The sequence below is a fragment of the Muntiacus reevesi genome, chromosome 2 (assembly GCF_963930625.1).
Source record: "Muntiacus reevesi chromosome 2, mMunRee1.1, whole genome shotgun sequence".
NCBI classification, from domain to species: Eukaryota; Metazoa; Chordata; class Mammalia; order Artiodactyla; family Cervidae; genus Muntiacus; species Muntiacus reevesi.
The window spans coordinates 249,293,643-249,321,414 of NC_089250.1; the positions used below are offsets into that span (position 1 = coordinate 249,293,643).

Here is a 27,772-nt window from a genome sequence, read left to right on the forward strand (position 1 = left end):
CTGTGTGTATGCGTGCATGTGTGTGTGATGGGCGGGTAGTGGGATGGCCTTGTGTGCGTGTGTCTGTGTGTATGTGTGCGTGTGTGTATGGTGGGTGGGTAGTGGGATGGCCTTGTGTGTGTGTCTGTGTGTATGCGTGCATGTGTGTGTGGTGGGCGGGTAGTGGGATGGCCTTGTGTGTGTGTCTGTATGTATGTGTGTGTGTGTGTATGGTGGGCAGGTAGTGGGATGGGTGTGTGTGTGTGTGTGTGTGTGTGTGTGTGTGTGTGTGTGTGTGTGTGTGTGTGTGTGTGTGTGTGTGTGTGTGTGTGTGTGTGTGTGTGTGTGTGTGGTGGGCGGGTAGCGGGGTGGCCATGGGCCATGGGCAGGGAGGCAGCAATTCACGCAAAGTGGTCCCAGCTGCCTCTGGTTTATGGCTAATCCCAGTGTTGCTCCAGCCTCTCATTCAGGGTGTGCTGCTGTCATTAGTGGTTGAACATTTCTGAAAGTGTTCTCTCTCAACTCCAACCACACGCCCTTTTGGGGAAGGGAGGGAGGGGCCAGGAGAGTAGCAGGACCCACCCTGTTGTCATGCCCAGCTGCCCTGCAGAGGGTCAAGGAGCCCAGGGGGCTGGAAGGAGTCACAGGCCTGCCAGCGCCCGTGCGTGTGACACAGCTGGTGTCTCATTCTCTATGCTGCCCCACACGGCCTGCCCCGCCTGGAGGGTCCAGCCCTCTGCTGTGGGCTCTGAGCACCCAATCACAGAGGCTTTTTTCTTTTGTCCTTTTAAGGGGATTTTTGGCTGAAATAAACCTTCTATTAACCAATTTGATCTCTCTCAAGCTCTCAACCCTCAACACATACACACACATTCACCAGCAGCTAACGACCATCTTCCCCTCTGGAACTAGTCTGCACTCCTGCTTTCGATGAGGACTTGTGGTAAAATGCTCAATGCTAATATTCCTTCCCATGGAGTAGGGACTCTGAAATATTTTTCTTGACTGAGGTGTGGCTGACAGCTTTGATTTATGAAATTAGCTCAGGGAAAAATAAGATGGAAAAACAGTCCAAATTAAATCTTTATTTCCGTAGCTCAGTTGTGCTCTCCTGTCCATTTTTAACTGCCACGCAGTCTTAGGTACCAAGGACTCCAGGGTTTGCTAGGTTGCTTTCTTCTTCTTCTTCTTCTTTTCTTTTTGTAGTTTCGGCCCAAGAAAACCTTTTTCTTTTTAAATAATTGTGTTTCTTCCTCCCTCAAAAGTAGGCAAGTTTAATGAAGAAAATCAGAAAAACCTAGGAAAGCACAAAAGGGAGCATCCATATTCCCAGCGTCCAAAGACAATCACTGTAAACATTTGGGTGTGTACCCATCGTGTTGGAGAAGGTAGTCATGGGGCCACTTCCTTCCCCTGGGAATCTCTGAGTTTGTTGTACTGCAAGTTTTTCCCAACATCCTGGACCAGAATGTCTCACCAGCAGAGGTGTTCTGGTGGGTGTGGAGCCTTCCCATGGGTGAGCTTTCTGTTCAAGGTTTTCATCTCACCATTGGCCAAGTGACCTATGAATAGCCCGGAAGGGATTCAACTTAAGTTCAGGCTTCCCCCACCCCCACTCCAGCCTCCAACCAGAGAGTGTGGGCTCTCGATCTTAGAGTACCTAGATTCAAACCTCTGCTCCTTTGCTCACTTTCTCAGTGTCTCTTTTCTAACCTGTAAAATGGACATAATAATAATAGGTGACCTCTGGGGTTGCCATGTTGAATGAGATAATATGTGCAAAATGTACCGCACACCACAGGTACCTGGAACCTGATATTCCAGCCCAGTGCATATTAAATACATCCTTCGTCCTTCAGTTCAATTCAGTTGTTCAGTTGTTTCCGACTGTTTGCAACGCCATGAACTGCAGCACACCAGGTTTCCCTGTCCATCACCAGCTCCTGGAGCCTGCTCAAACTCATGTCCATCAAGTCGGTGATGCCATCCAACCATCTCATCCTCTGTCGTCCCCTTCTCCTCCTGCCTTCAATCTTTCCCAGCATCAGCGTCTTTTCCAATGAGTCAGTTCTTCCCATCAGGTGGCCCATGTATTGGTGCTTCAGCTTCAGCACCATCCTTGCTTCCACACTTTTTGTAGGTGGTATTCTCACTGCCCCTCGTCCCGTGGTTATAAATTGTTCCCTGGACCTCTGTTTCTCTGCCTTGACAGAGATGGTCTTTTCTTCCCTGGGCAGTATAGAAATCCTCTCACTGTCAAAAAATTGTATGTAATGATGGAGTAGTAGAATAAATCTCTTTTGACAAAATGGAAACTGAAGGGCAGGGAAGCTCAGTCATTTTCATTGAGTGAAGGAAGTCAAGCTATGACAAGACTGTGGAAACACATACTGCCTGTTGCCTTGTGTTCTCTGAAGATGTCAGACGGTCTCTGTTGCTGAATTCCACCGCTTTTCCTGTACAGATCCCTCTCTGCTTTGTTCCTCATTTACTTGCATAGACTGTTGAGTCACCTTTTCTAGGTAAAACATGGCAACATGCACATTGGTTGAGGTTGTCTAACGCCCTTAACATTTATTCCCAAGGCAGGAATGTTTCTAGCTATAGAGCAGATGGATTTGGATAAGTTTGGGGCTGCTTTTCTGGCTAATGGGAGAAATATGTTGTCTGTAGCCCATCCAGTGATTTTCTTATTTACTTCTTACGGTCAAGCCCAATAAAAATAATGTGATGGTCACAGGATATTTTGCCAGTTATTTCAGATGTAGGGGCAATTCACTCTGGATTTGTTTACTTCAAGTGGAAAAATTTACCCAAAGTTACCTTCTGTACTTTTTACCAAGAAGGAAGCTTACCTGGGTTTCTCCGTTTGGGGCCAGCTTCTGTCAAGTCAAAGACCAGAAGGACTATTACAGGGCTTATTTCCCATAAATAGTGAGAGAGGGAATACGGTGACTTAGGTGGGGGCACAGTTCTTTCTTCTTCATGGTAACTTATGTCTGTCTGTTTTATATTTTGAACCTGCAGGACGCACAGACACTCAAGTGGTTCAGCCAGACCAGCCACAGCAGCCGGTGAGCAGAGCCCCGGTACTAGCAGCCGGCACCACCAGCCCGTCAAGAACCCGAGCCACAGTGGCTTGGCCAATGGCACAGGTGAGTGACAGCGCAGAGCACCAGCCCGAACTAAAGCTGTGCTCACATGGAGCCGGGACTCTGCCTGCCGTGTCAGGATGCAGGGTGGGTGAGAGAAGGCTCCCAAACTAAGATGGAATTTGCATTCATCATTCTTTCCATGACCCATCTTCTTTTCTCTCTGGTGTAGTCTGTACAGCCAAGGTCATTCTCCACATGACTGCACTCTTCTCAAACCTTCCTTGGCAGAGAAATAAAAAGCATTAATTTTTAAATTCATTTCTTATCAACCTTGGATTTCTTGAGGGGGGTATCTTTTTTAAGTGACACTTTTTTTTTTCATTTCCCTAGTTTATGGAAATGATCAGACTAAGGGGAAAGAAAGCTAAGTATTATTGTTAAGAGCTGGCTTATAGAAGATGGTGGCGCTGCTGAGTGGGTTGGGATGCTGAACCGGGGCAAAGCCCTGGTGCCACCAGGGGGCCTCCTGTGGCTGTTCCATTGAGAGTGTTCGTCCCATTTGAGAGAGGAGAGCCCTTCCACATCCACACCGAACTTCTCTGCACTTGATCCTGCTTCCCCATAAGTGGGAAGAGAAGGACCTATTTCAAAACAAATCCATTTTTCTCCCGCTTTCCTTCCATCTCATCAGGACAGTGCTGAATTTAGAAGGGAAAAGCTGTCCCCCAAAAGTTTATTCTTCTAAACGCCTTGAGGATTGTCAAATCTTTTGTGATTTCTGGTCATTTGGTGATTTGTCTTAATTTGGGGCAGTTGGGAAGGGTCATGGCCGTTTGCTTTGATAAACTATAGGTAGGGGAATGCAGGTGTTTAAATCAGAAAGTGACACTGAAATAATTTTGTAGATGCTTGTAGTAGCAGAAGTGTGGCAAGGACAGGAAATTTGGAGCAGCATAACTTCTTCTTTTTAATAATTACTAAATTGTTTTATTCTTTTTATTATGTTTACAACACAACATTTAATTTCTAATATTTATTTAGCAAATTCACTATTTAATATTTCTTTTACTTACTGGAAGTATTAGATTAAAAATTAAGTGTCATTGGATTGAACATAGCATAGCTTCTTCACACAAGCATTACCCTGGTATTGTTACTGTCTTTTCCATAACAAACTTATTGAGCAGGAGGCGTCGTTTGGGACTACCTTCTAATGACTTTCAGTTCCCTGGCAGCACCATCTGAGGGCTCCTAGCCACTGTGATGGCCTAGGGTGTTAGCCATGACATTGTCTGTGGCGGACTGCAGGACAGAGTGGCCTGGATCCTGCGAGATTCACTGTCTGTGTGGTGGCCTGACTTTCTCTCTGGAGTTTGGGGCCTGTCTGCGGGAACTGAGTTGGCCAGCTGGCCCTGAGCTTTGAGGATGAGGACACACTGGAGGTGAGGAGGACGAGTGGCTGGGCTGCCGTCTCGGCCCACCTGGCGCTCCTGTGCCAGCCACCGTGTCCAGGCGCTGGCATTGCCAGTCACAGAAGCCAAGGGTGACCTGGCTTCCCATCTGTGTGGGAAGGTGGTGGCCATGGGCCATGCTGGAGGAAACCGTGTGAGCACCATGAGCACCAGTAAACATGCTTCTCTTAGAAAAATAAGTTACCCTTAGAAGAGAGCTGGTGTTCACAAATGGGCAAGGGGAACTGGCTTTTGGAATCAGTTGTTACCTCGATGCCACGGCCATGATACCAGCCTCTGTGTCCTCCCAGGGACCTCCATACTTGTGATGCTGGTCTCGCTCAGCCATCTCTACTTGTCTTATAGAGACAGTTCCCTACTATGGGTAGGAGTAGGTCCCTGCTATGGGCACCCTGCAGGGTGTGGGCTTGATCCCTGATAGGAGAGCTAAGATCGCCTGTGCTTTGTGGCCAGAAGACCAAGCCATTAAACAGAAGCAATAATGTACCAAATTCCATAAAGACTTTAAAAAAATCCACATTAAAAAAAAACTAGCTATGGGTAAATTGCGTTTCCATGGTTACGGTCTTTGAGTCAGTCTCCTTGGATGTTTAAACAGGTCTGTGTTTCCCCTTGGCTTATTTTTAGGTACCTTTGCATATTGTCCTTATCTCCAGGAACATTATGTATTTCAGCAGACGAGGCAGGTGCCAGCCACGTCTTCTGAAAGCCAAGTATCTGTAACCCCAAACTGCCTTAGAGATGTTTTATGGTGCTGTGTCTGAATGTCCAAACCGCTCCCAAGCCCGTCTGTGAAGGACAGTCGTTGCACGTTAGGGATTTCTGCCTGTTCAAACACCAAGGCTTTGGCCCCTGTCTCGTCTCTCTCTTTTCTGCTCTGAAGTTGGTTCACCATGCCTCACAGCCAGCCTGGACCTGGTAGGCTTTTTAATGTCTATCCAAAGGTTACAGAAAGATCTCAGTTTTCCTTTGGGGAGCAGACAGGAGCCCCCTCTCTTTGGCAGCACAAAACAAGAAGGGGGTTGTGGCTCTGACTGAGGACACCTCCATCCCTCAACATGTCTCTGTTGGAACTGTGAGGACCAGTTCCAAAACGGCGGTGTAGTGAGCCGTGCCCCAGGGAGGGTTCCAGAGGCCCACAGATTCATGTAGCCAGCCTGGTTTCAGCTGTGCCCTGCAGCTGTGCATGAAAAAGACAGCTGGGGCAAAAGGGAGCCGAGTTCCAGGTGGTTTTTTCACGCTGTCACAGCTGTAAAGTATCCATTTTTTATAAACAGAAGGTGAATGGCAGCCTGTCTGTATAAATATAATATTTCTAAGTTTTTAGAAGTGGTGGGCTCAGAATCTAGGATAATGGCATAGCACTTTATTGAGACTTGTGTGCAATGATTTACTTTCTAATTTTTTTTTATTGAAAACTTTATCCCCCTCTAAAAATTACATCTCTCACTCAGTTCTCCCTTAAATGAGATTTCCATGCATATAGGGTCGGGAGTCACACAGGCTGTGGTCAGATGCTACATCCCCATGTGTAGCATGTATATAATGCCCAGGGATTTGATGGCCCTTAGTGTTCTAATTAATAAAATCAGGACAAGGGCTTATATCTCCTAGGGTTGTTATAAGGAATAAATTATGTAAGACATGTTGCATGTCTAGCACAGTGCCAGGTACATAGTAAGCTCTCAAAGTTAGCTTGGCAAGTAATTTCATATGGTTATAATTATGTAGCATGGATAGACGTTCTTTTCTGCATTTCATTATTTTTTTTTAAAGATGTTTTGGTTGTGAACCATTTTTAAAGTCTTTATTGAATTTGTTACACTATTGCTTCTGTTTCATGTTTTGGTTTTTTGGCCGAGAGGCATGTGGGATCTTAGCACCCTGACCAGGGATTGAACCTGTATCCCTTCACTCTCACCCCTTCACTCTCACCTTGGCATTGGAAAGCAAAGTCTTAACCTCCAGGGAGGTCCTCACTTCATTATTTTTGATATACGTGTCCATGTTTCAGGGTCTTTCTGTTTACCTTTTTTTAGTGGTTTCATATTATTTATCAGTTAATATGCCATAACTCATATAACCATTTCTCAGTCCTTGTGCATTTCTTTTACATAAAACTAAATCCTGATGTAAACATCTTTACACACAACTTGGTTTCTTCTGGAATGCAGTTCTTGAGTCAAAGGATGTGAACTTTTTAAAATCTGAAGTGTGTTACCAGATTGCCTAAATCTGGTGTTATAATAATCATATATGCCAAGGCATTGTAAAATTTTCCTCATGGCATATGAGGCTTATTTTTTCCTTGACCTTGTAAATACTAAGTTTGTCATTTTGCTAACAGGTATAGAGTCCCACCTCATCGTTTAAGCTCATCGTGTTTCTTCAGTTATCAGTTGCTTTTCTCTTATGTGACTTCTTTCATAATGTTCAGTTATTTGACTTGTGGAGTTATAGAGGTTAACTTTAGAGATTATTATATAGTCTTTTTAGTAAAATTGTGGTAAAACACTCATAAAAGTTACCATTTAAGCCATTGTTAAGTAAATGATTTACTGGCATTGAGTGAAACCCTGATGTTGTGCAGCTTTATGTTGCAGAGTGCAGACTCTGAGTGTGCAGGCTTCAGCAGTTGCAGCGTGTGGGCTTAGCGTCCCCTCAGCACGTGGAGTCTCCCAGACCAAGGATTGAGCCCCCCGGCATTGGCAGGTGGATTCTTAACCACTGGACCACCAGAGAAGTCCTCTGTGTTCTATTTTATGTCTCTGTGAATTTGCTTATTCTAGGTACTTCATGTTTTATGTGGAATCATTTGTCCTTTTGACTCTGGCTTATTTCACTTGCATAATGTTTTCAAGATTAACCCATGTTGTAACAAGCATCAGGGTTTTGTTCCTTTTCCAGGCTAAATAATATTCCATTGTATGTGTTTACCACATTTAATTTATTCATTCATCTGTTGATAGACATTTAGGTTGTATCCTCCTCTTGGCTATTGTGGCTAATGCTGTGGTGAATGTGGATGTCTGAGTATCTGTCTGAGTCTGTGCTTCTGGTTCTTTTGGCTGTATACTTTGGAGTAGAGTCGGTGGTTCATATGGTAATTCTATGTTTAGCTTTTGAGGAACCCTCAAACTGTTTTCCACAGCAGCTGCACTCTTTTCCCACCGGCAGTGAATGAGGGTTCCAGTTTTTCCACATCTTTGTGAACACTTGTTTTTTTCTTTTTAATGCTAGTCATCCTAATGTGTGTAAAATATCTAGGTACACAAGTTTTACTGGTTATTTTTATGATTATAAGTTTTTATTATATTTTTGTTTTGCCTTTTATCTCATTTTCTGTGATTTTTCTAGGAAAGAAGTTAAAAACTTTAAAAAAAAAATTGTGCCTGAGCATTGTTTTAGTGTTTGTAATTTCAACTTTTGCTTCCATAGTGAAAAGATTGTCTCTTGTCTCTAGATGGAATAAATATTTTCTTCTGTTTTACTTTTTTTTTCATGTTAAACTATCCCACCAGAAATTATAGTGGCATATCTGTATATGCATATGTATGTATACATTCATATTATATGTATAATGAAGGCTGAGTTTCAATTAATTTTTCCCTGTAGCGAGATCCTATTATCCTATGAACATTAGTTGCTTTTTTTAAAATTGTGGTGATGCTTTGTGTTTATCACTTACTATATTCTTATATTCTTACTTTCTTATATTCTTACATGCAGTGAGTATTCATTTTTGGACTCTTATCCCGTTTATTTCTGGTTTTAAACCAGTCTTGTGTGATTTCGATTATTGATGTGTTTTTTTAATGCCTGGAGAGGCTAGTTCCATCTTATTGCTTTTTCTCCATGATATGCTTTGATAGCTTATATATTTTCAAAACAAATTTCAGACTTAGGAACTTGAAAAAAAAAAGTGAAAGTGTAACTTGCTCAGTCATGTCTGATTCTTTTGCAGTCCCCATGGGGACTGTAGCCTGCCAGGGAAGCCTTTAGAAACTTGGTGGAAGGTAAATGGAAAATGTTTGAATCTATGTACTGACCAAGGAAAGTTGGAACTTTCCCATCAGGTGACATAGTATGACTTTATCCATTTGCAAGTTTTCCTTTTTTCCATCTAATTTAATTGCTTTTCTTTATATAATCCTCACCCACTGCCATGTCATGCTAGTTATGAACTGTTGTTCTAGTTTTGGTTGGTCTCGTGAAGAGCTGAGTTGATCAGTTGCATTGGAAGGCATTGCTTGGGTTTCATGAGTGAGAGATACTGACTACTTTACCGTATGTCTCATGTTATGAGCTGGTCTTTCGTTTAAAAAGCTTCCATTGTTGGCAGGCACCTTTTCCACACCCGAGTGAGGGGGCTGAAAAGACGTGTGTGTACAGTGAGAGTCTGTGCTGCACCACACACACACATAAGGATCTTGGAACACACAGTGAGCTGGCAGAGTGTCTAGGATTAAGCAGAAGAATTTCCAATTCCTGATCTCTTTTTGGCTAACTGTGACTAGAGTATGTCTGAGCCCTCAATGAATATCTGATTCATAAAGTTACAGGGTTTAACCAGCATTACAGAGGGAACTTTGTGAAATACCCACAGTTGCAGAAATCAGGCATTTTGCCTCCTTACCCCATTTACCCTTTCATCTTGGTACCCAGCTTTTCTTCCGATACATGAGAGTCATCTAAGCCATCTCTGTTTCTCTTTCCCTCAACCCCTTCCATTGTGTTTGTTTAGTGGTCTTCTGGATTTGAGTGCTGATTCTGCTACTTGCTTGCCACATCACTAAATGGTACTTTTGGGAGCCTCTGTTTTACCTTCAGTAAAATGGGGATAATACCACTTTCCTTATGGGGTTATTAGGAAGATAAGTGAGCTCATGAGACTGAACTTGTGAAAAGCAGCATGGGATCCTGGATTAGATCTTGGAATAGTAAAAGGATAATAGTGGAAAAGCCGGTGAAACCCAGATAAAGTCTGGGATATAATTAATAGTAGTGGAGGTGACGGAATTCCAGTTGAGCTATTTCAAATCCTAAAATATGATGCTGTGAAAGTGCTGCACTCAATATGTCAGCAAATTTGGAAAACTCAACAGTGGCCACAGGACTGGAAACGGTCAGTTTTCATTCCAATCCCTAAGAAAGGCAATGCCAAAGAGTGTTCAAACTACCACACAATTGCACTCATCTCACATGCTAGCCAAGTAATGCTCAAATTTCTCCAAGCCAGGCTTCCAGATGTTCAAGCTAGTTTTAGAAAAGACAGAGGAACCAGAGATCAAATTGCCTGGATCATCGAAAAAGTAAGAGAGTTTCAGAAAAACATCTATTCTGCTTTATTGACTATGCCAAAGCCTTTGACTGTGTGGATCACAATAAACTGTGGAAAATTCTGAAGGAGATGGAAATACCAGACCACCTGACCTGCCTCTTGAGAAACCTGTATGCAGGTCAGGAAGCAACAGTTAGAACTGTACATGAAACAACAGACTGGTTCCAAATAGGAAAAGGAGTCCGTCAAGGCTGTATATTGTCACTCTGCTTACTTAACTTATATGCAGAGTACATCATGAGAAATGCTGGGCTGGAAGAAGCACAAGCTGGAATCAAGGTTGCCGGGAGAAATATCAATAACCTCAGATATGCAGATGACACCACCCTTATGGCAGCAAGTGAAGAAGAACTAAAGAGTTTCATGATGAAAGTGAAAGAGGAGAGTGAAAAAGTTGGCTTAAAGTTCAACATTCAGAAAACTAAGATCATGGCATCCGGTCCCATCACTTCATGGGAAATAGATGGGGAAACAGTGGAAACAGTGGCCAACTTTATTTTTCTGGGCTCCAAAATCACTGCAGATGGTGACTGCAGCCATGAAATTAAAAGACGCTTGCTCCTTGGAAGGAAAGTTACGACCAACCTAGACAGTATTTTAAAAAGCAGAGACATTACTTTATCAACAAAAGTCCGTCTAGTCAAGGCTATGGTTTTTCTAGTAGTCATGTATGGATGTGAGAGTTGGACAATAAAGAAAGCCGAGCACTGAAGAATTGATGCTTTTGAACTATGGTGTTGGAGAAGACTCTTGAGAGTCCCTTGGACTGCAAGGAGATCCAACCAGTCTATCCTAAAGGAGATCAGTCCTGGGTGTTCATTGGAAGGACTGATGTTGAAGCTGAAACTCCAATACTTTGGCCACCTGATGTGAAGAGCTGACTCATTGGAAAAGACCCTGATTTTGGGAAAGATTGAAGGCAGGAGGAAAAGGGGACAACAGAGGATGAGATGGCTGGATGGTATCACCGACTCGATGGACATGAGTTTGGGTAGACTGGGTAGTTGGTGACGGACAGGGAGGCCTGATGTGCTGCAGTTATGGGGTTGCAAGGAGTCGGACATGACTGAACTGAACTGAATGTACTAAGATTATTTATTTTTTTAGCTTTGACAAGTGTGCCATAGTTAAGCAAGGTAGTAATATTATATAGCATGGATGAAGGGCATGCTATCTTTGTACTGTGTTTGCAACTTTTCTGTAAATTTGCAGTTATTCCCAAATTTAAAAAATTTAAAAAGAACCCGCTTTCACAATGATAGTGTTATCCAAATGTGAGGCACATTTATTTCAGATATCTTTTGCTAGATTATTAGGCCTATTAAATAAGTATTTGTTCAATGAATGTTTATCAAATGCCATTTTACCAAGTGCTATGACAGTGTAAAGAAGTATGAAATGAGCCTCTGCTCTATAATCTGTTTCAGGGAAAGAAGCTGAAAAGACACAGTCCACCAAGTGCTAACACAGTAAATGTCACAGGGGCTGTGTGGTTGAGTAGCTGAGACCACAGGTATTGTTGGCTCTGCTGAGGGACCCGTCTGGGCTGAAGCAATAGGAAGAGCCTGTAGAGAAGAGGGGCTGAGGTGAGCAGAGGGATGGAGGCAAGGACATAGGAGGTAGAGAGTAAAAGTAGCAAAAAACAAAGGAAAACAAAATTTCCCTCATTCTCAAGAAGGATACCATCTTTTGGTACAGACAAGTTGTGTACATCAAATAATTAAGATTAAGAGAGAATACTGGCTATATTGAATAGAGCTTAAAAGTAACATACAGCATTTCTCTAAGGGGTGGTGAAATTATAACTCCTCGTCTTTGACAATCCAGTTTTTCTCTCTTAAGTTGTGGCTCAAGAATCGTGCTCTGTCACTATTTTACCAGGGTGACCATGGGGCAGTAACTGAGTTGTCTGAACTTTGGTTTCTCCTGACTATAAGCTGCGATGGGGAGGATTTACTTCTGAAATTTCAAGCCCTTATGTTCTAAGAGCATGTGTGTATATACAGGAACACCTTGTCTTATCACTCTTTGCTTTATTATGCTTCATTTGTTGTTTAGTTGCTAAGTTGTGTCTGAATCTGTGTGGCCCCATGGACAGTAGCCTGCCGGGCTGTGTCTATGGGATTTCCCAGGCAAGAATAGTGGAGATGGCTGCCATTTCCTTCTCTAGGGCATCTTCCTGACCCAGGGATGGAACCCATGTCTCCTGCATCTCCTGCTTGGCAGGTGGATTCTTTACTACTGAGCCACCAGGGAAGCCCATTGTACCTCACAGATAATTTAAAAAAAAATTTTTTTTTAAACAAGTTGAAGGTTTGTGGCAATGTTGCCTCAAGCAAATCTGCAGCACCATTTTTCCAACAACATATGCTCATGTCGTCTCTCTGTCATATTTTTATAATTCTTGCAATATTTCAAACCTTCTACCAGCAAAAGAGTTGATGGTTAGCATTTTAGCAATAAAGTGTACATTATATTTTAAGACATAATACTATTGTATGCTTCATAGAGTATAGTATAGTGTAAATATAACTTATATGCCCTTGGCAAGCAGAAAAATTATGTGACTTGCTTTATCATGATATTTGCTTTATTGTGGTGGTCTGGAATCACACCTGCAACAACTCTGAACACACACACACACAGACACAGAGTTTTTTGAGAGCAGAGAGTATAAGCATGGATGCGTAAAGTTTCAATGCTAGGATATCTGGCTTTCATATTTTGTCTCCAATTCAAAATTGAGATAGCACAAAATTCTTAAACAGATGAATGACTCTGGTAAATCACAGGTTCTCAGATAGCTCTGTGCACAGACTCAGTCCTGGTGGGAACCCTTGTAACTAGATTTGCAGCTGCATCAATGGTCAAATCCAAATAGTATTGACTGGACAGTCTTTTCTACTGGCATGCCACAAGGCTCTGGTTTTATTCTTTTCCTGGTTGACAATTTCATCATAATTTTTTAATAGGCAGTACATACATGTTGTTAACACTTTATACAAAGTAAAAAAGCTTAAACAGTGTAAAGAAAGTTTCTTTCCTGTTCTCGTCCTCCAGCCTCCCCTTCCCTCCCCAGAGGCAGTTCCTGTTCTGTTTCTTGTAATTCTTTCCAATTTGAATATACAAGCATGTCCATATATATTTTTTGAACGTACACACATAAATGTTAGCACAATATACCTGCTGTTCTTCACTTTCCCACTTAAATCATTTAGAATTTTTTTCTGAAAAACTTGAAACCGATTTAAAAGTCTTTGCCCCTTCTGTCTCCTGTTAACCCCAGTCAAAGAAGGAAGCAATTTTAGTTCCAATAAGAACAATAATCACAGCAGACTGAATTACTTTTTGTTGTTCAGTTGTGTCTGTCTTTGTAACCCCATGAACTGCAGCACGCCAGGCTTCACTGTCCATCGCTATCTCCCAGAGCTTGCTCAAACTCATGTCCATTGAGTCAGTGATACCATCAAACCATCTCATCCTCTGTCATCCCCTTCTTCTCCTGCCTTCAGCCTTTCCTAGCATGAATGAAATACTTGAAACATATTTAAAATCAAGAATTCATAATGATTTTTAAACAGAATAAAATTTCACTTTTTTGGGAGGATGTGAGAGTATCAGCTCAATTTTCTGAAAACTGGTAAATGAAAGACTCCAACTATTCTCCTTTTTCTTCACAAACTGAACCTTGAGGTAGCCAAATAGTTTTTTTAAAAAATACATTTATTGGTTTATTTTTGGCTGTGCTGGATCTTCACTGCTCTAGTTGCAGAGAGCAGGGTCTCCTCTCTCGTTGTGGTGCATGGGCTTCTCATTGCGGTGGCTTCTCGTGTTGTGAAGTACGGCCTCTAGCGCGGGCAGGCTTCAGTAGTTGCAGTGTGCAGGTTTGTTGCCCTGTGGCATCACCAGGGATCGAATTGGTGTCCACTGCATAGCAAGGTGGATTTCTTAACCACCAGGGAAGTCCACCAAATAGTTGATAGGGGAAATTCCCCTCTAGAGGCATGATAGATTATTACTATTTTGTAGCCCCTCACCAATTAGTGGATTCAGGCAATAATCATCAATGGCTGCTAACATTGCAGGAGAGACACCAGACATTCTGAGCCTCCTGATGGGAGTATTTCATATGTATGGGGTAATTTGTATTTCCTTCACTGTGAAGTGTCTCTGTGCATTTTTGTTTTTTTTTTTTTTCTTGTTGATTTGTAGAAGCTCTTTTCATTTCAAAGAAATTAGCCACTGGTCTGTAATATGAGTTGATAACGGTCTTTCCCAGTTTGTTGTTTTCTCTTTTAATTTTGGTTTTGCTTTTTTTTTTTGCCATTTCAATTAAAAAATGAATATAGTTGAATTAATCAATCTTTTATGACTTTTAGATTTTGGGGGGTCATTTTGTTAATTAATTTATTTTTGGCCATGTCTTATGGCTTGTGGGATCTAAGTTCCCTGACCAGTGGAAGCGCAGAGTATGACTTTTATTGATAGATTTTGTATGATACCTTAAACAATCTTTTCTGCTTTGAGATTATAAAAGTATTCCCTTCTATGTTGTTTAGTTCCTTCATGGTTTCCTTTTTATGTCAAAATCTCTGATCTATCTGGAGTTGATTTTGATGTAAGGAGTGAAATAGGGATGTAACTCAGTTTTTGTCTAGTACACTAGCCACTTGTCATAGTACAGTTTACTGAATAGTCTGTCTTTTCTGTAGCAATTTAAAATGTCAGCTTTGTCATATACTGAATTACTTAATTCCAATGTGTATTTGATTCTGTTTCTGAACTTTCTTGTTTATTTAATCGACATCTGCCTATTCATGTATCAGTGCCACATTGTTTTAGTTGTTGTAACTTTATAGTATGTGTTAGCTAATACTTTGGAGGACACCCCTGCCCCTCCTCATACACATAAGACTCTTCATCTCTAGAATGTTTATGGCTATTCTTCTGTATTTAGTTTCCTTTATAAATTATTGAATAAATGTATTTGGTTCTCAAAAAAGTCATGGTTTTTTAAATTGATATTGAGTAAAATTTATAGATTATGTGTAAAGAGACTTGCCATCTGTTGTGTTTTACTAACTCAACCAAGTTACTGGGAATATAAATAAAAATTCTTGCATTTATGTTGGGGAAACATCAGTTGCACAAAATACAGTTGTTTATTAACTAATTTACTCTGCATGTCAGACAACATTTCATATATTGGAGAGAAAGCAGATTATTTAACTTAATCGTAGGTGGTTCCTAGGCTCTGTGCTGTTTGTTAAGATCAAGCTTGGCATCATATCATGTGAAGAAATTATAGTTTCAGCTGACAACCAACCTTACGTTAGCCGACAGGATCATGTGGTTGCTTCTGAGTTATTATAATCCTGGGTCACATCAGAGGATGTGCAGAGAGGGAGAAGTAGTATGTAGCAAGTGAGTGGTTCAGGCTCTGAAGGCAGACAGCAGGGGTGCGAATCAGGTGCCCTGTGACCTTGGAAGTTTATTTAACCTCTTTGAGCTTCAGTTTCCTCAACTGTAAAATAGGGTTGTGTATGAGGCTTAAATGAGATCATCTGAAAGGTTTTGCACTTTGCCTGGTACATACTGGTGTTCTTTAAACATTGCTGTTATCAGTTATATTGGAAATGTAACTCTGCTGGTCTGATATTATCTCATTTATTATGTTCAGTTTGCAATATCATTATTTAGAAATAAAGGCAATAGAAGATAACTAGAAAAGGGCAGCCAGGCCATTAGAATAGGGCGTGACCTAGAGACATTAATGAAATTGTAGGGCTTTTACTGGAACAGAGAGAGTAAATGAGAAACAGGGTGGCCAGATATTTATTCTGTATTGCTTGAGAGCATGGGGATTAAAAACCATCTAGTGGAATTCAGTTTAACGTAAGGAAAGTCTTTCTGGTAGCTACCTCTGTCCAACAGTGGAACGGCCCTTTGGATGAGAGGGAGTTTGCGGGAGAACGGACACGTGTGTGTGTGGCTGAGCCCTCTTGCTGTTCTGTCAGATGCCTGAGACTATCACAGCGTTGTTAAGCAGCTATACCTCAATACAAGTGAAAAGTTAAAAAGCCAGTGGAATGGCTCTGTAGTCAGCTGTTTCTTAGAAGAATGTTCAATAAGGATCTGGATGCCCATTAGGAAACACCAAAAAAGAGTTTCTGAATTATGAAGATGAGGCTAGACCAAGGGGGTTTTCCTATGGAATTCCAGTGTAAATGTACACATGTTAGTCGCTCAGTCGTGTCCAACTCAGTGCGACCTCATGGACTGTAGCTGGCCAGGCTCCTCTCGTCCATGGGATTCTCCTGGCAAGAATACTGGGATGGATAGCCATTCCCTCCTCCAGGGGATCATCCTAACCCAGGGATTGAACCCAGGTCTCCTGCATTGGCAAGTGGATTCTTTACTGTCTGAGCCACTAGGGAAGCCCAAATTGCATATATGGAAAATTCTCTGTATATTTATGGCTTATCCGTTTTCAAAGAATTTTAAATGTTTGAGACCATGTTTGGTCCCTTTCTGAGTGAGAGGATATTACAGTGCCTTGGGGTCCTTGTGAACATGAGTGATCATCAAAGACATGGAGAAATGAGGAGGCTCAGGAATCAGCTCATTTCACTTCTATGTTTGTCTGTTGTTCCCTTGGAGACAAGTCCCTTATCTCTGAATGCCATCTTTTCTGTGTAGGCTTTTAATCTTTGCTCCCCACTTTGAGTATGTCTTTTTAAACGAACAAGCATGTTACTCAAAGTTTACTACCTCTTAGTGTGAATGGAGCTTTTTGAAAGAAGGTGATATTTATTTGTACCTAGCAGACAAGTGACAAGTTTAAAGAAGACCCTGTAAACTTGACTTTGGCCTTGACTATGCTCCATGTATCACTAACACACTTCCCTGGTGCCTTACTTTTCCTGCTGCTTTTATTGCAATAAATGTAACCATAATATGTTAGAAAATTTTAATAAAGTTATATAAAGGAGATAATATTTAATAATCTATTTATTTCAGATCCATCTTCCATTTTTTTTTTTTCTCGCAGGCTCTTACTGACTTGCTGTCTTTTCCAGTATTATGTTCTGTAAAACCTTTTGCTGTATCACCAGGTAACATTTGTGGTACCCTCGTAGGTATGGTGTTATACTACTAAGTGAGAAACCTGGTAAATGTGAACACAATGCTGAGTTGATCTCTAAAATACCGTTTCTGTATTTTCAGTGAATGATGAACCCACTGCAACCACTGATCCTGAAGAACCCTCTGTTGTTGGTGTGGCGTCCCCGCCTGTTGCAGTGTCCAGTGTGACCCCGAACCCCACCACCGCGGCTATCCCTGCCACGGCCACGCCGGCCGAAGGGGAGGAGCCCAGCACTTCGGGCACTCAGCAGTTCCCCGCAGCCGCCCAGGCCCCCGATGCTCTGCCTGCGGGGTGAGTAGCCTTCTGTCCCACCACAGCACCCCCCCGACCCCCTAGGAAAAGACCAACTGGGGCTCCTTCACCAGACCAGAAACAATGTGGTTATTTATTACCTAGTGGCTAGCAGTCCCTGGGGAGGCTGCCATGCATCAGAGCGAGAAAGGTGTGGAAGGACTGCTCGTTCTACATAAATCTTGAAAAAAACCTAAATCATCTGGGGCTGAATCAATGCTACCTTATACGGTGACTTGAAATGAGCAGCTCAACTCAAAAGAGTGTGGCTGTTATGGAACAAGGAGCTCATTTTGCCCTCCAAAATCACTGGGTTTGCCCAGATCCTGCCTAGAAAACAGCTTTTCTCCCTTGCATTTTATCTCAATGGCCCATGGAGGACTTTAGGCCCTGAGTATTACTGTATGTTTTTCCATGACTGGAGCCGATGTTAACGTGGACTCATAGTTTTCTTGCCACCTTTTGGTTCAGAATGAAATCTGATGCTAAAGGCCTTGGGTGACAGGAAGATGGCCCCAGTAGGCCAAAAATGAGTGGAAATGAAGCTCAGGGACCTGGGAATCAAATAGATCTGGATTTGAATCCTCACTTGACCCTTTATGACCTTGCTCAAGTGACTTACCGTCTCGGTACGGCAGAGGTGATAATCATGCATAACTACTCCCCAGGAATTTGTTGTTCGGTCACTCAGTCATGTTTGACTCTTTGTGACCCTGTGAACTGCAACATGCCAGGCTTTCCTGTCCTTCACCATCTCCTGGAGTTTTCTCAAACTCACGTCTGTTGAGTCAGTGATGCTATCCAACCATCTCATCCTCTGCCGCCCCCATCTCCTCCTGCCCTCAGTTTTTCCCTTCATCAGGTTCTTTTCCAGTAAGTCGGCTCTTTGTGTCAGATGGCCACGGTGTTGGAGCTTCAGCTTCAGCATCAGTCCTTCTAATGAATAGTCAGGATTGATTTCTTTAAGGGGCTCCAATAAGACACTGTATGTGAAGCCCTCACCCGATGGTGAGTGTTACACCTGGTGAATATTTTTGAAGTGATTGTGAAAGAATCATAAAGAAGGGAATGGTTCTGAACTGGGAAACAGTCTTATCTCAGGGCTCCCAATCACTTGTCAGGGCCAATTCCATGCGGTCCCACCGCCCATCCTGGTTATCAGCTTGGAACCAGGGAAGCTTTTGTGATAAAAGGAAAGAATGGTATACTGATGTAAAACACACCATACTGTTCTTCAGCCACTTTAGAAAACCCCGTCGTCCAAACAAACAAAAAATCCTAAATCTGAAGGCATTTGGGATTTTTACCACTTACATCTCGCATCCCTAGCATCTGGCACACAACTCAACTTACGTTTCTTAACAAAACACAGTGATCACATGAGAAATATCACAAATGGCTTTTAATCCCTCAGACCCACAGGGAATCAGGGGGTACTGAGAGGTGGCTTCAGAGTCTCCTATGAAATTTTTCATTTTGTGAAAAGATTTATAACTACTTGCTTGCGTGCAACTCCTTCCTACAGAGGTTTTTTTCTCTTTTTTCTTTTTCTCCTGTGTATGTGGTAAGGAATACTGGAAAGACCTTTGTTTGGTTTATAATTTGAAATCTGTATATCATTTGGGAGGAGCAGAGTGGAATCATTTTGGCAGGGGGAGAGAAGATGGCCGCCTGGGTGCCTCAGGAGCCTGTTTGTTTGTTTTCCGCTGAGCAAAGCCTGGAAGGCGGGCTTCCCTCCCGTGTGTCAGTCACACGCAATTAGGGCTACTGGCTCAAGGCGTCTTTATGTAGGGCGTGTGTGAGGGTTACTGTTCTCCTGGATTGGGCCCTTCCTGTTTCCAGGCAGCTGGAAAACTCCAGGCTCGCCCTGAAAACACTCTTTATTCTGAGTCTGGCGGTCAGAGCAGCTCAGAGAAGCTGGTTTTCCTACTTGGCCTCCCAGCCCACCCCAACCAGAGGCCGAACCGCTTCTCTTGGGTAGAGTTTGAACAACATCTTCTCCTTGGAGCATTTAGCATGGGATGGTAGGTCTGAGGAGGCTGCTTCCCACTTGAACACGAATGATGGTCAGGAGAAGGGCATGGAGACCCAGTTTTACCACCCAGAGGGGCTTCCGGGTGCCCACTGGGAGTCCTGGTATTCTGTGGGCTGTTTCGGGGCCTGGCGATTGCCACTGGCAGTGCTGAGTGCGTGGCGGTGAAGATGGCAGGCTTTCAGTTCTCTGCTCTGTGATGGCAAGCCAGAAAGTGCACACTTTACACCCCGAGCCTTCCAATTCACAGACCTGCCGTCTCCACCTTAGCCGCTTACTTACAAGTTCAGGAGATGCAGACAAGATGGATCATCCCTCCCTTCTTGGTATCTTACATTCAGAAGTCAGGGGAACCACTTTTAACCTTTTAAATAAAATTTTGAACATAACATTTCATCCCCCAGAGTGTCTCACTGGTTTCTTCTTGTCTTTAGGAGTCAGTTCTCAAATCCTTAATAAGACCTGAAAAAGCTCTGCAGGACAAGACCTCATCTACCCCTCAAACCTTCCATGGAAGACATGCTTTGCTTTGCTCTCTAAACTCTATCCATAATGACTTATTTTAGTTTGACAAGTATAGCACCCTTTCTCTGGGTTGGGGACGGTCTGTCATGCTGGTTACCCCTCTCTGAAACCTTCCTCACCATTTTGTCCATTAATTTCTATTCATCTTCAAGTCTCAGATTAATCAGCACTTGCTCTGGGGATCCTTCCTCAATCCCTGGTAGACAAGGTCAGACCGCTCTGTGTATTGCAATTCTTCTCACATGCATAATTGCGTGTTCTGCGTCCCTCTTACCCAGTTGGGCTGTAAATGCCAAGATGGCAAGGAGCCTGGCACAAAGTCAGCTCCCAAGACATACTTGTAGTGCATTAATGAACTGGTTTTTTGAGGGTTTCCCACATGGCTTGGTGGTAAAGAATCTGCTTGCCAATGCAAGAGACGCAGAAGACATGGGTTCCATCTCTGGGTTGGGGAGATCCTCTGGTGGAGTCAGTGACAACCCACTTCAGTATTCTTGCCTGGAAAATCCCATGGACAGAGGAGCCCAGCAGGCTGCAGTTTGTGGGGTTGCAAAAGAGTTGGACATGCCCGAACGACTGAGCAGCAGCAATGAATCAATTTAAATGCCATATATATATATTTTTTTTTTTCGCTCCACCTGGATGAATGTTTTCTGCTTCTTTGATGGCTCAAATAAAGAGGACCTATGACAGGAATTACATTTTCTTCCTAAGAGCCAGACCTTAACGGGCCCCTCACTAGGTTGCCTGGCTTTGGGTTCACGTTATGACTCTCTCACAGGGGCGGGATGCTCCTTCCTGCTCACCAGGGGTCTTCAGGCCTGGGAAACACTGCGGAGCGTGTCTCCCCCTTTGCGTGGCCTTTGTGAGCCACGCTAGACTGCTTTTTTGGAGACATCCAGCTTACTCTGTCTCTTTCCAGCCTTACCTTCTCAACTCCTTCATCTCCTTCACAGAGCATTTGGGCACAGTTCACTTGGGGATGCCAAGGGCTTGTTTTTCCAGTTGCCACATGGCCTTTCTGAAACTCGCAGCAGATGCAACTGGCCATAAAGATGTCACATCCGCCTGTGTTTTAGTGACTGAAGGCCACCGAAACCTGGGCTGCCTCAATCCAAACAGAACACGCTTTATCCCTTTCCTCTCTCCTGGTCTCCAAACCCTCCTCCTGCCTTCTGTACCTTTTAATTTAATTAGTGAGAAAGAAGCCAATTGGAAGGGCGTGGCGCTTTCAGCCTGCAAACGTCTGTCAAGGGAAGGGGTGCCAGCCAGGCTCGAGAGACGTGGTGAGATAGTGGCCTGGGCGAAGGGCAGTGGGGAGGGAGGCCTGCTTTGATCAGCTGGCCCTGCATCTGGTTTTTATCAGCAGGGAGCCCACTTTGGGGACCAAATGCTCATTAACAGACCGTGTGTACATGGCTTAGATAAACTCCAAGCGCGTCCCAGGCCCTGCCGCTCGCCCAGGCCCTCGCGCACAGAGGCGCATTATTCCAGCCTGGCAGCCTGCGCCGCGCTGTGGTTTCTTACATAAGGGAGGCCGTTGTGTTTGGACTCTGCCGGCTTACCTCAGCGCTGCCATTTCACACCATCCCTCTCCTCCCGCAGTCATTGGCTGCCCCGGCTATTTCCTGCCTCAGAGGAGAATTAATTGAGGAGGGTGTTCTCTGGATCTGTTGGATTTGCCATCTCCCCCCACCCCCAGGTCCAGTTCTGCAGACCTAGAGGTCCTTTCTCCAGGTGGTCCTTGACACACTATCAAGGATGACAACCTGGTAAGAGTTCTTTGATGTTTTCTTCGTAGAGACACTTTAAGAGACGTTGGAATTTGCAGCTTCTCTGCTAAGTTATAAACCAGCCGCTGCCATTGAATTTCATTCCAAACTCAATTTTGTCGCTAGCCAAAGATCCTTACCCAAGGAGTTTTAAAACAGTGCTTCTCAAACTGTCTGTGAAAATCTAGTCCTTTTTTCCCCCCGCTGTTTTTGTTTAATTTTTTTTCAGTCTCTTATGAACTCTTACTTTGGTCCTCTATTTAGTGAAACAGATCTACAGATTATGTATTTGGATGTTGTGGCAGTGTCAAATTGGTACAGAAGTTTCTAAAAGCCTACAAACTTCTGAACTTTCCTGGTCACTGAACAGTAACAGTGAGCCATGGACCATACTTTGAGTAGCAAAGGATTAAAGGATTATACTAGGAGAATCTGTCCCTTTGTGCTAAGTAGTATGGTTTAGTTCTTGACTCTGCAAGGATTATTACATGCTTAGGTAATGCCAGATAGTACATGTTACTGGCTTCCTCCTCCTCATCTCAGAATGTAATCCTTGTTTCCAAAGATTCTACTGTGTCAGGGCTGGCTCATGAGAAGTTCTCGCCCTGCTCTATGTATGTTTTCATGTGTAAATAGGAGTTTTCATTTTACTACACTTTCTTGAGAGCGCCTCAGGAGCTGGTGTTGCTGTGTCCTCCATCTTTGTATTCCCAGCACCTAGCATAGTACTCGGCTTCTAGAGAGATGGAGTGAGAGGTGGTTGTTGAATGACTAGATAAGTGTTTTCATTCTCAATAGCTGTTACAATTTTTTATAGTTTTTTTGGGGGGGAAAGTTGGAAAAAAAATAGAAGAAACAGAACAACAGCAGTAACAGACACCCACCTAGATATAACCATTGGCACTTTTCATGCACCTTTTCTTCCAGTGTGCTGGGAGTGCTAGGTTTCATAGGTGGGTTTTTTCAGTCTTCACGGCACTCTGTAGTAGCTACTATGCTACTTTTACCCTTATTTTGCAAATGAGGAAACCTTAAGTGGTTTCTCCAAGACCACGTGTACAGACATGTACATGTAAACATTAAGCACACATCTACCAAAATTTAATAATCTTAGGGCATGTGCTTTTAAGTTTTATTTTTTTAATTGTAAAATATTTTAAGCATGCAAATAAGAATAGAAAGTAATATAAGAAACACCCCTGGGCTCCCCACCTCAGTCTTATCAGACTTTAGCATTATGCTGCATTTAGTGTAAACCTCCCCCTTCTTACCTTGGTTTTTAACCTCTTGATGAAGAAGACATTATAAACGAAGTTGAAAGTCCCTGTGAATGCCTCCTCGATCCCATTCCCTATATACAGAGATAAAGGAACTGGGGACATTCATTTAAACTGTTCTGTGGTATTCTGTTGTATGAATAGGTAAAATTTATATTTATATTTACCATATATGTGACAGCTATATAAATATAAAAATAGCATTTTATGTTTGTATTTATAATTCCGTCTTTGCCTTCATTAACAATGCTACAATGAAGTGTTTTCTGTGCATGCCTTTTTGTGTGCATGTTTGTTTCTTTAGGGCAAGTACTCAAACTGGAATTTCTTCTTTGTAGGAGGGTGAAGGCTTTCACTTTTAGTAGATGTTATCAAATTGCCTTTTGAGTCAGTTCACCAATTCACACTCCCATGAGCATGCATAAGCATTCCTGCTAAAACAAAATTGTCAGATAGTTTTCACTTTGGCCAGTCTGACGGATGTGAATGGGGTGTCTCTTGCTGGTTTTACTTTGAATTTTCTTCATTATCCTTGAGATTAAACTGCTTTTTAGATTTTAAAAACATTTGGTTTTTGAGTTTCTTTTCTTGTGAATTGCCTGTTGATATATTTCTGTCCATTTTTCTGTTGGGCTGTCTGTTGTTATAATCTGCAGAATTTCTTAATATGTGCTGGGTACCGATTGCCTCTAAGTTATGTGCATTGCAAATGTTTTCTCCTTGTCTGTAGCTTTTCTTTTAACCTTTTTATGTTGCTTTTTATTGTACAGGAGTTCAAATTTTAAGTAGTCAAATTTGCTCATCTTTTTCACGTGCCTTTTGTGTCTTGTCTGAAATACTTCCTAACTCTGATCATGTAAAAATTTTACATGCATACGTGACTCCCCTGCTCCTCATGTTTTGTAGATTCTGATATGCATGTTATTTCACATTTAATTTCTTTAAAATCAAGATGTGATTTATAGTCATTAGAATGTTATAGTTTAATTGGCAGAGTTTTTTTTTTTCTTTCTTGGTGATATATTAAAAATCTTATAATTGGTGGCATTTTAGATTTAATGAACAATACTGTATTTTTATAATTTTTAAACAAAATTTTGTTTATCTTATGCATGTTGTTTTTTCCACTCAGCATATTGTAAATAATATTTTAAAGGGCTGAATATTCATTATAGAATTAACATAATTTACTAGTTTTCCATTTTAAAGCATTTAGGTTTTTTCTAGTTTTTTTGTAACATACTACAACATACTGTGACATATACACTTACAGCTAAATCTTTGACACATAATTATTTCCTTAGGATATGTATTTGAAGTAGAATTGCTGAATTAAAGGATGTTCATGTAGGAAAAGTTTTAACCAAGTTTCAAAATTGCCCTTGGGAGCATATATATCCATTTTTGCTCCTATCAACTATGTCTTTTAAACACTTAAAAATTTTTTTTAATTTAATTTTTTTTGGCCATGCTCTGCAGCCTGTAGGATCCTAGTTCCTTAGCCAGGAATTGAACCTGCTCCCCCTGCACTGGAAGCATGGAGTCCTAACCAGTGGACCACCAGGAAGTCCCCCAACCAACTTTTTTTGTTTTTTAACTGGAGAATAATTGCTTTACATTGTTGTGGTGGTCTCTGCTGTACATAAACTCGAATCAGTCATAATGATTTATATCTCTCCTCTCTCTTGAGTCTCCCTACCCCCAACCCCCTCCATCCCACCCCTCTAGGTCATCACAGAGCACTAGGCTGGGCTTCCTGTGTTACACGGCAGCTTCCCGAGAGTTATCTGTTTTACACAATAGTGTATATATGTCAATGCTACTTTCTCAATTTGTCCTATGTGCTCCAAGTATTTTTTAAAAATAATTTTGTTTATTTATTTTTGTCTGTACTGGGTCTTCACTGCTGTTTGAGCTTTTCTCTAGCTGTGGTGAACAGGGGCTACTTTCTGGTTGCAGTACGTGGGCTTCTCATTGCAGTGGCTTCTCCTGATGCAGAATGCAGGCTCTCGGGCATGGGGGCTTCAGTAGTTGTGGCTCCTGGGCTTTGGAGCACAGGCTCAATAGTTGTGACCCATGGGCTTATTTGCTCCACGGCAAGTGGGATCTTCCCGGATCGGGGATTGAACCCTTGTCTCCTGCATTGGTAGGTGGATTCTTTACCACTGAGCTACCATGGAAGCCCTCTCCAACTATTTTTTAAGAGTGACTATTTCCCTACATTACCAAACTTATCTACAATTTTTAAAATCTGCAAATTTGATTTTTAAAAATTTTTTTTTTTTTTAGTAGACACCATCTCTAGGACTTGTCTTACCTCTCTGTGAAAGCATATCTTTTAATGTTGCCATCTTTCTTTGAAGGGCTTTGTGGACTTTTCTAAGGCAAAAAAAATGGGATGGTTGAAAAAGAAGAAAAACAGACCTTAATTCAGAATCCTCAGTAGCTACTACTGTGCCGCTCTATGCTTAGGGGGCATAAAGTGCTGGTTGTTGATAGTTTTAAAAAGGGGGTTAGTGTGCTTGGGTTTAAAGGAAAGCTCAGTGTTTTAAGAAGGGTTCTTAGGGAAGGTCTGAGTTTAACATACTTCTTACTCGGTTTACAGAGGACCTCCTGAAGCAATGAAAACAGTGAAGAGGAGATATGTTCCATTGCACACAGATTTTTGACTCATAAAACAGTCTGACAATGTCCCTACAGAGGAAATAAATCTTACGGTTCACCCAGGAAGTGGCCAGAGCTTGGGGAATAAATGGAATTTGGTTCAGAGTTAAAATTTATTATAGGATCATAAAGTAAGAAAATATGAATTTCCTGTAATGTTTGCCTGAGGGAAGTTGAATCTCTACATAGGCAGCTTTAAGAATACCTGAATACTTTCAGTGTATTTTCTGAAGTTTAGTTTGTGTCTAAGTAACCAGAAAGGCATCTTTTGTTTACTGGTAACTAAGTATTCTGTCAGGACTTTGTTTTCTGATGAAGAGTGTATTTTGAATGAGAGTCAGCTTCACTAATGCCCAGTGGTTGTGTTAATAAAATTTATTAGCAAATTATAAATAATACAATTAATAATGCTCTTAGTAAGAATTTGTGATTCATCTCTGATTCTAAACCAAAATCCTTGGACTGTCGGATTTAAATTCCTTCTTAATTTAATTTGACTCTTGGTGAAACTGTGATTCTGTCCAAACTTACAGGAATCTGACCAAGATGTGTGTTAATCAGGATGGTTGAATATACACTGTAACAGCAAGTAACTGAGAACTGATTTCCTGAAGAAAGTTTAGGAAACTTTCCACAAGAAAATGTGGTTCAGGTGACCAGACAATTTCCTTTCAGATAACATAGAAATGATTGCATGCCATCCTAATAATGAAATTGAGATTTTCTGCCTTTACCTTTTAAATAATGATGGTGGTTTGGAGGAGAACTGGGGCATGGAAGAGATACAACTTGTTATTATTACCAAACACAAGGTTGTGAGTTTGATGCACGGTGAGGCCAGACAGTACCTAAATGTTGTGGTTTGGAGGGCAGAGAAAGGTTTATTGCAGAACCATACAAGAAGATGGGTGACTTGTGCCCCCTAAAATCCCAAACTCCCCAAGCACTTCTGAAGGCAAGGTGAGGAAAGGACGTGGTTAGCTGTCGCAGACTTCTTGGTGTTGGAATCCTTTATTCTTACAGCTGTCCACATAGGTCAGGTCATGATGTTCCTATAAACCTCCAACAAGACAAATATTATCCTCTGTTCTGAAACTTTTTATTTGAATGGACTCTTAAAGGTTAGAACCTTGAGAATGGGCTATCCTATATATTTCAGACTACAGGTAACATTCTTTTACAAAAGGTGCCGAGCCAACATGACTAAGCACACGAAGTTTAAAAGAAACAGGTCTAGTATGGAGTCAGATGTGTTCTTCTGTATCACAAACTGAATAAAGGACAGTTAAAATCCATAGGAGCAAAGGGAATTTAGGTTTTTTTAAAAAGTACAGAGATTAATTGAAACTGGAGACTGTTTTTTAAGTCCTTTTAAATAGAAAGACCCTGTGTAGTCTATGGTCCAACTGAATGTTACACATTGAAGGCCAAGGAGCAATGTGTTGGGAAGGGACCTGAATCGAGCTTGGGCTTTTGAACACTGTTTCTGAGAGCATCAAAGAAAGCTATTCAGTGGGAAAGGATGTGACCCACGTGACCAGGATGCAGTATCGAGACCCATGGGTAGTTTCATTGAAAAGCCTTTTAATCTCAGCATGAAGAAGATGCTTGTAAGGTTCAGAAACCTAACCCCTGCCAGGGATGCGCTGATGAAAGGTCGCTGCCAGTATCACTTTCTTGGCATGGGGAGACCAAACCAAGATAGTCAGAAGGCTTAATCTATGTGGGTCAGCAGCTACAGAGGGGAGAGGAGAATCGGGAGGCTCGTTTGATTGACGATAGATTCAACCGACTCTGCCACAGGAATGGAGGGGAGGGATTTGTATGAATTCTGAGGAGCCGTGCAGGTAGGGAGGAGTTGAGAGTTCTCTAGGAAGAGCAGCTAGGCCAGGTCACAGATCAGGGAGGGCCCATATGGACATTTAATCCGAGCAGGAGTCCAATTTTAAAAGGAAGAATGTAGATATCAAAAAAAAAAAAAAAAAAAGGAAAAGTAATGGAAGAAAGGTCTTATTCCTCTTGGTAACTATTTTTCTAGCTAAGCCAATTGAGAGAGTTCACAGAAGGACACTGAGATTCACCGGACAATAATAGTGCCCGAAAGAGACTCTTTCATTTCTAAGGATCAACTGGGATCAAAGACAGGATAGACAGGTCTTGTCTAGGCTTGGGAGGCA

The 27,772-nt window shown here is 42.1% G+C and overlaps 1 protein-coding gene across 3 annotated transcripts in view; it reads left to right on the plus strand.

Moving 5' to 3' along the window:
* WWP2 (WW domain containing E3 ubiquitin protein ligase 2) overlaps positions 1-27,772 on the plus strand; it is a 144,819-nt gene that overhangs the window by 83,044 nt on the left and 34,003 nt on the right. For all 3 annotated transcript variants that reach the window (XM_065925664.1, XM_065925666.1, XM_065925665.1), the window contains exons 7-8: positions 3,007-3,134; positions 17,115-17,325. In XM_065925664.1, coding sequence (XP_065781736.1) covers positions 3,007-3,134; positions 17,115-17,325 — 339 coding nt within the window. The remainder of the gene's footprint in view (positions 1-3,006; positions 3,135-17,114; positions 17,326-27,772) is intronic.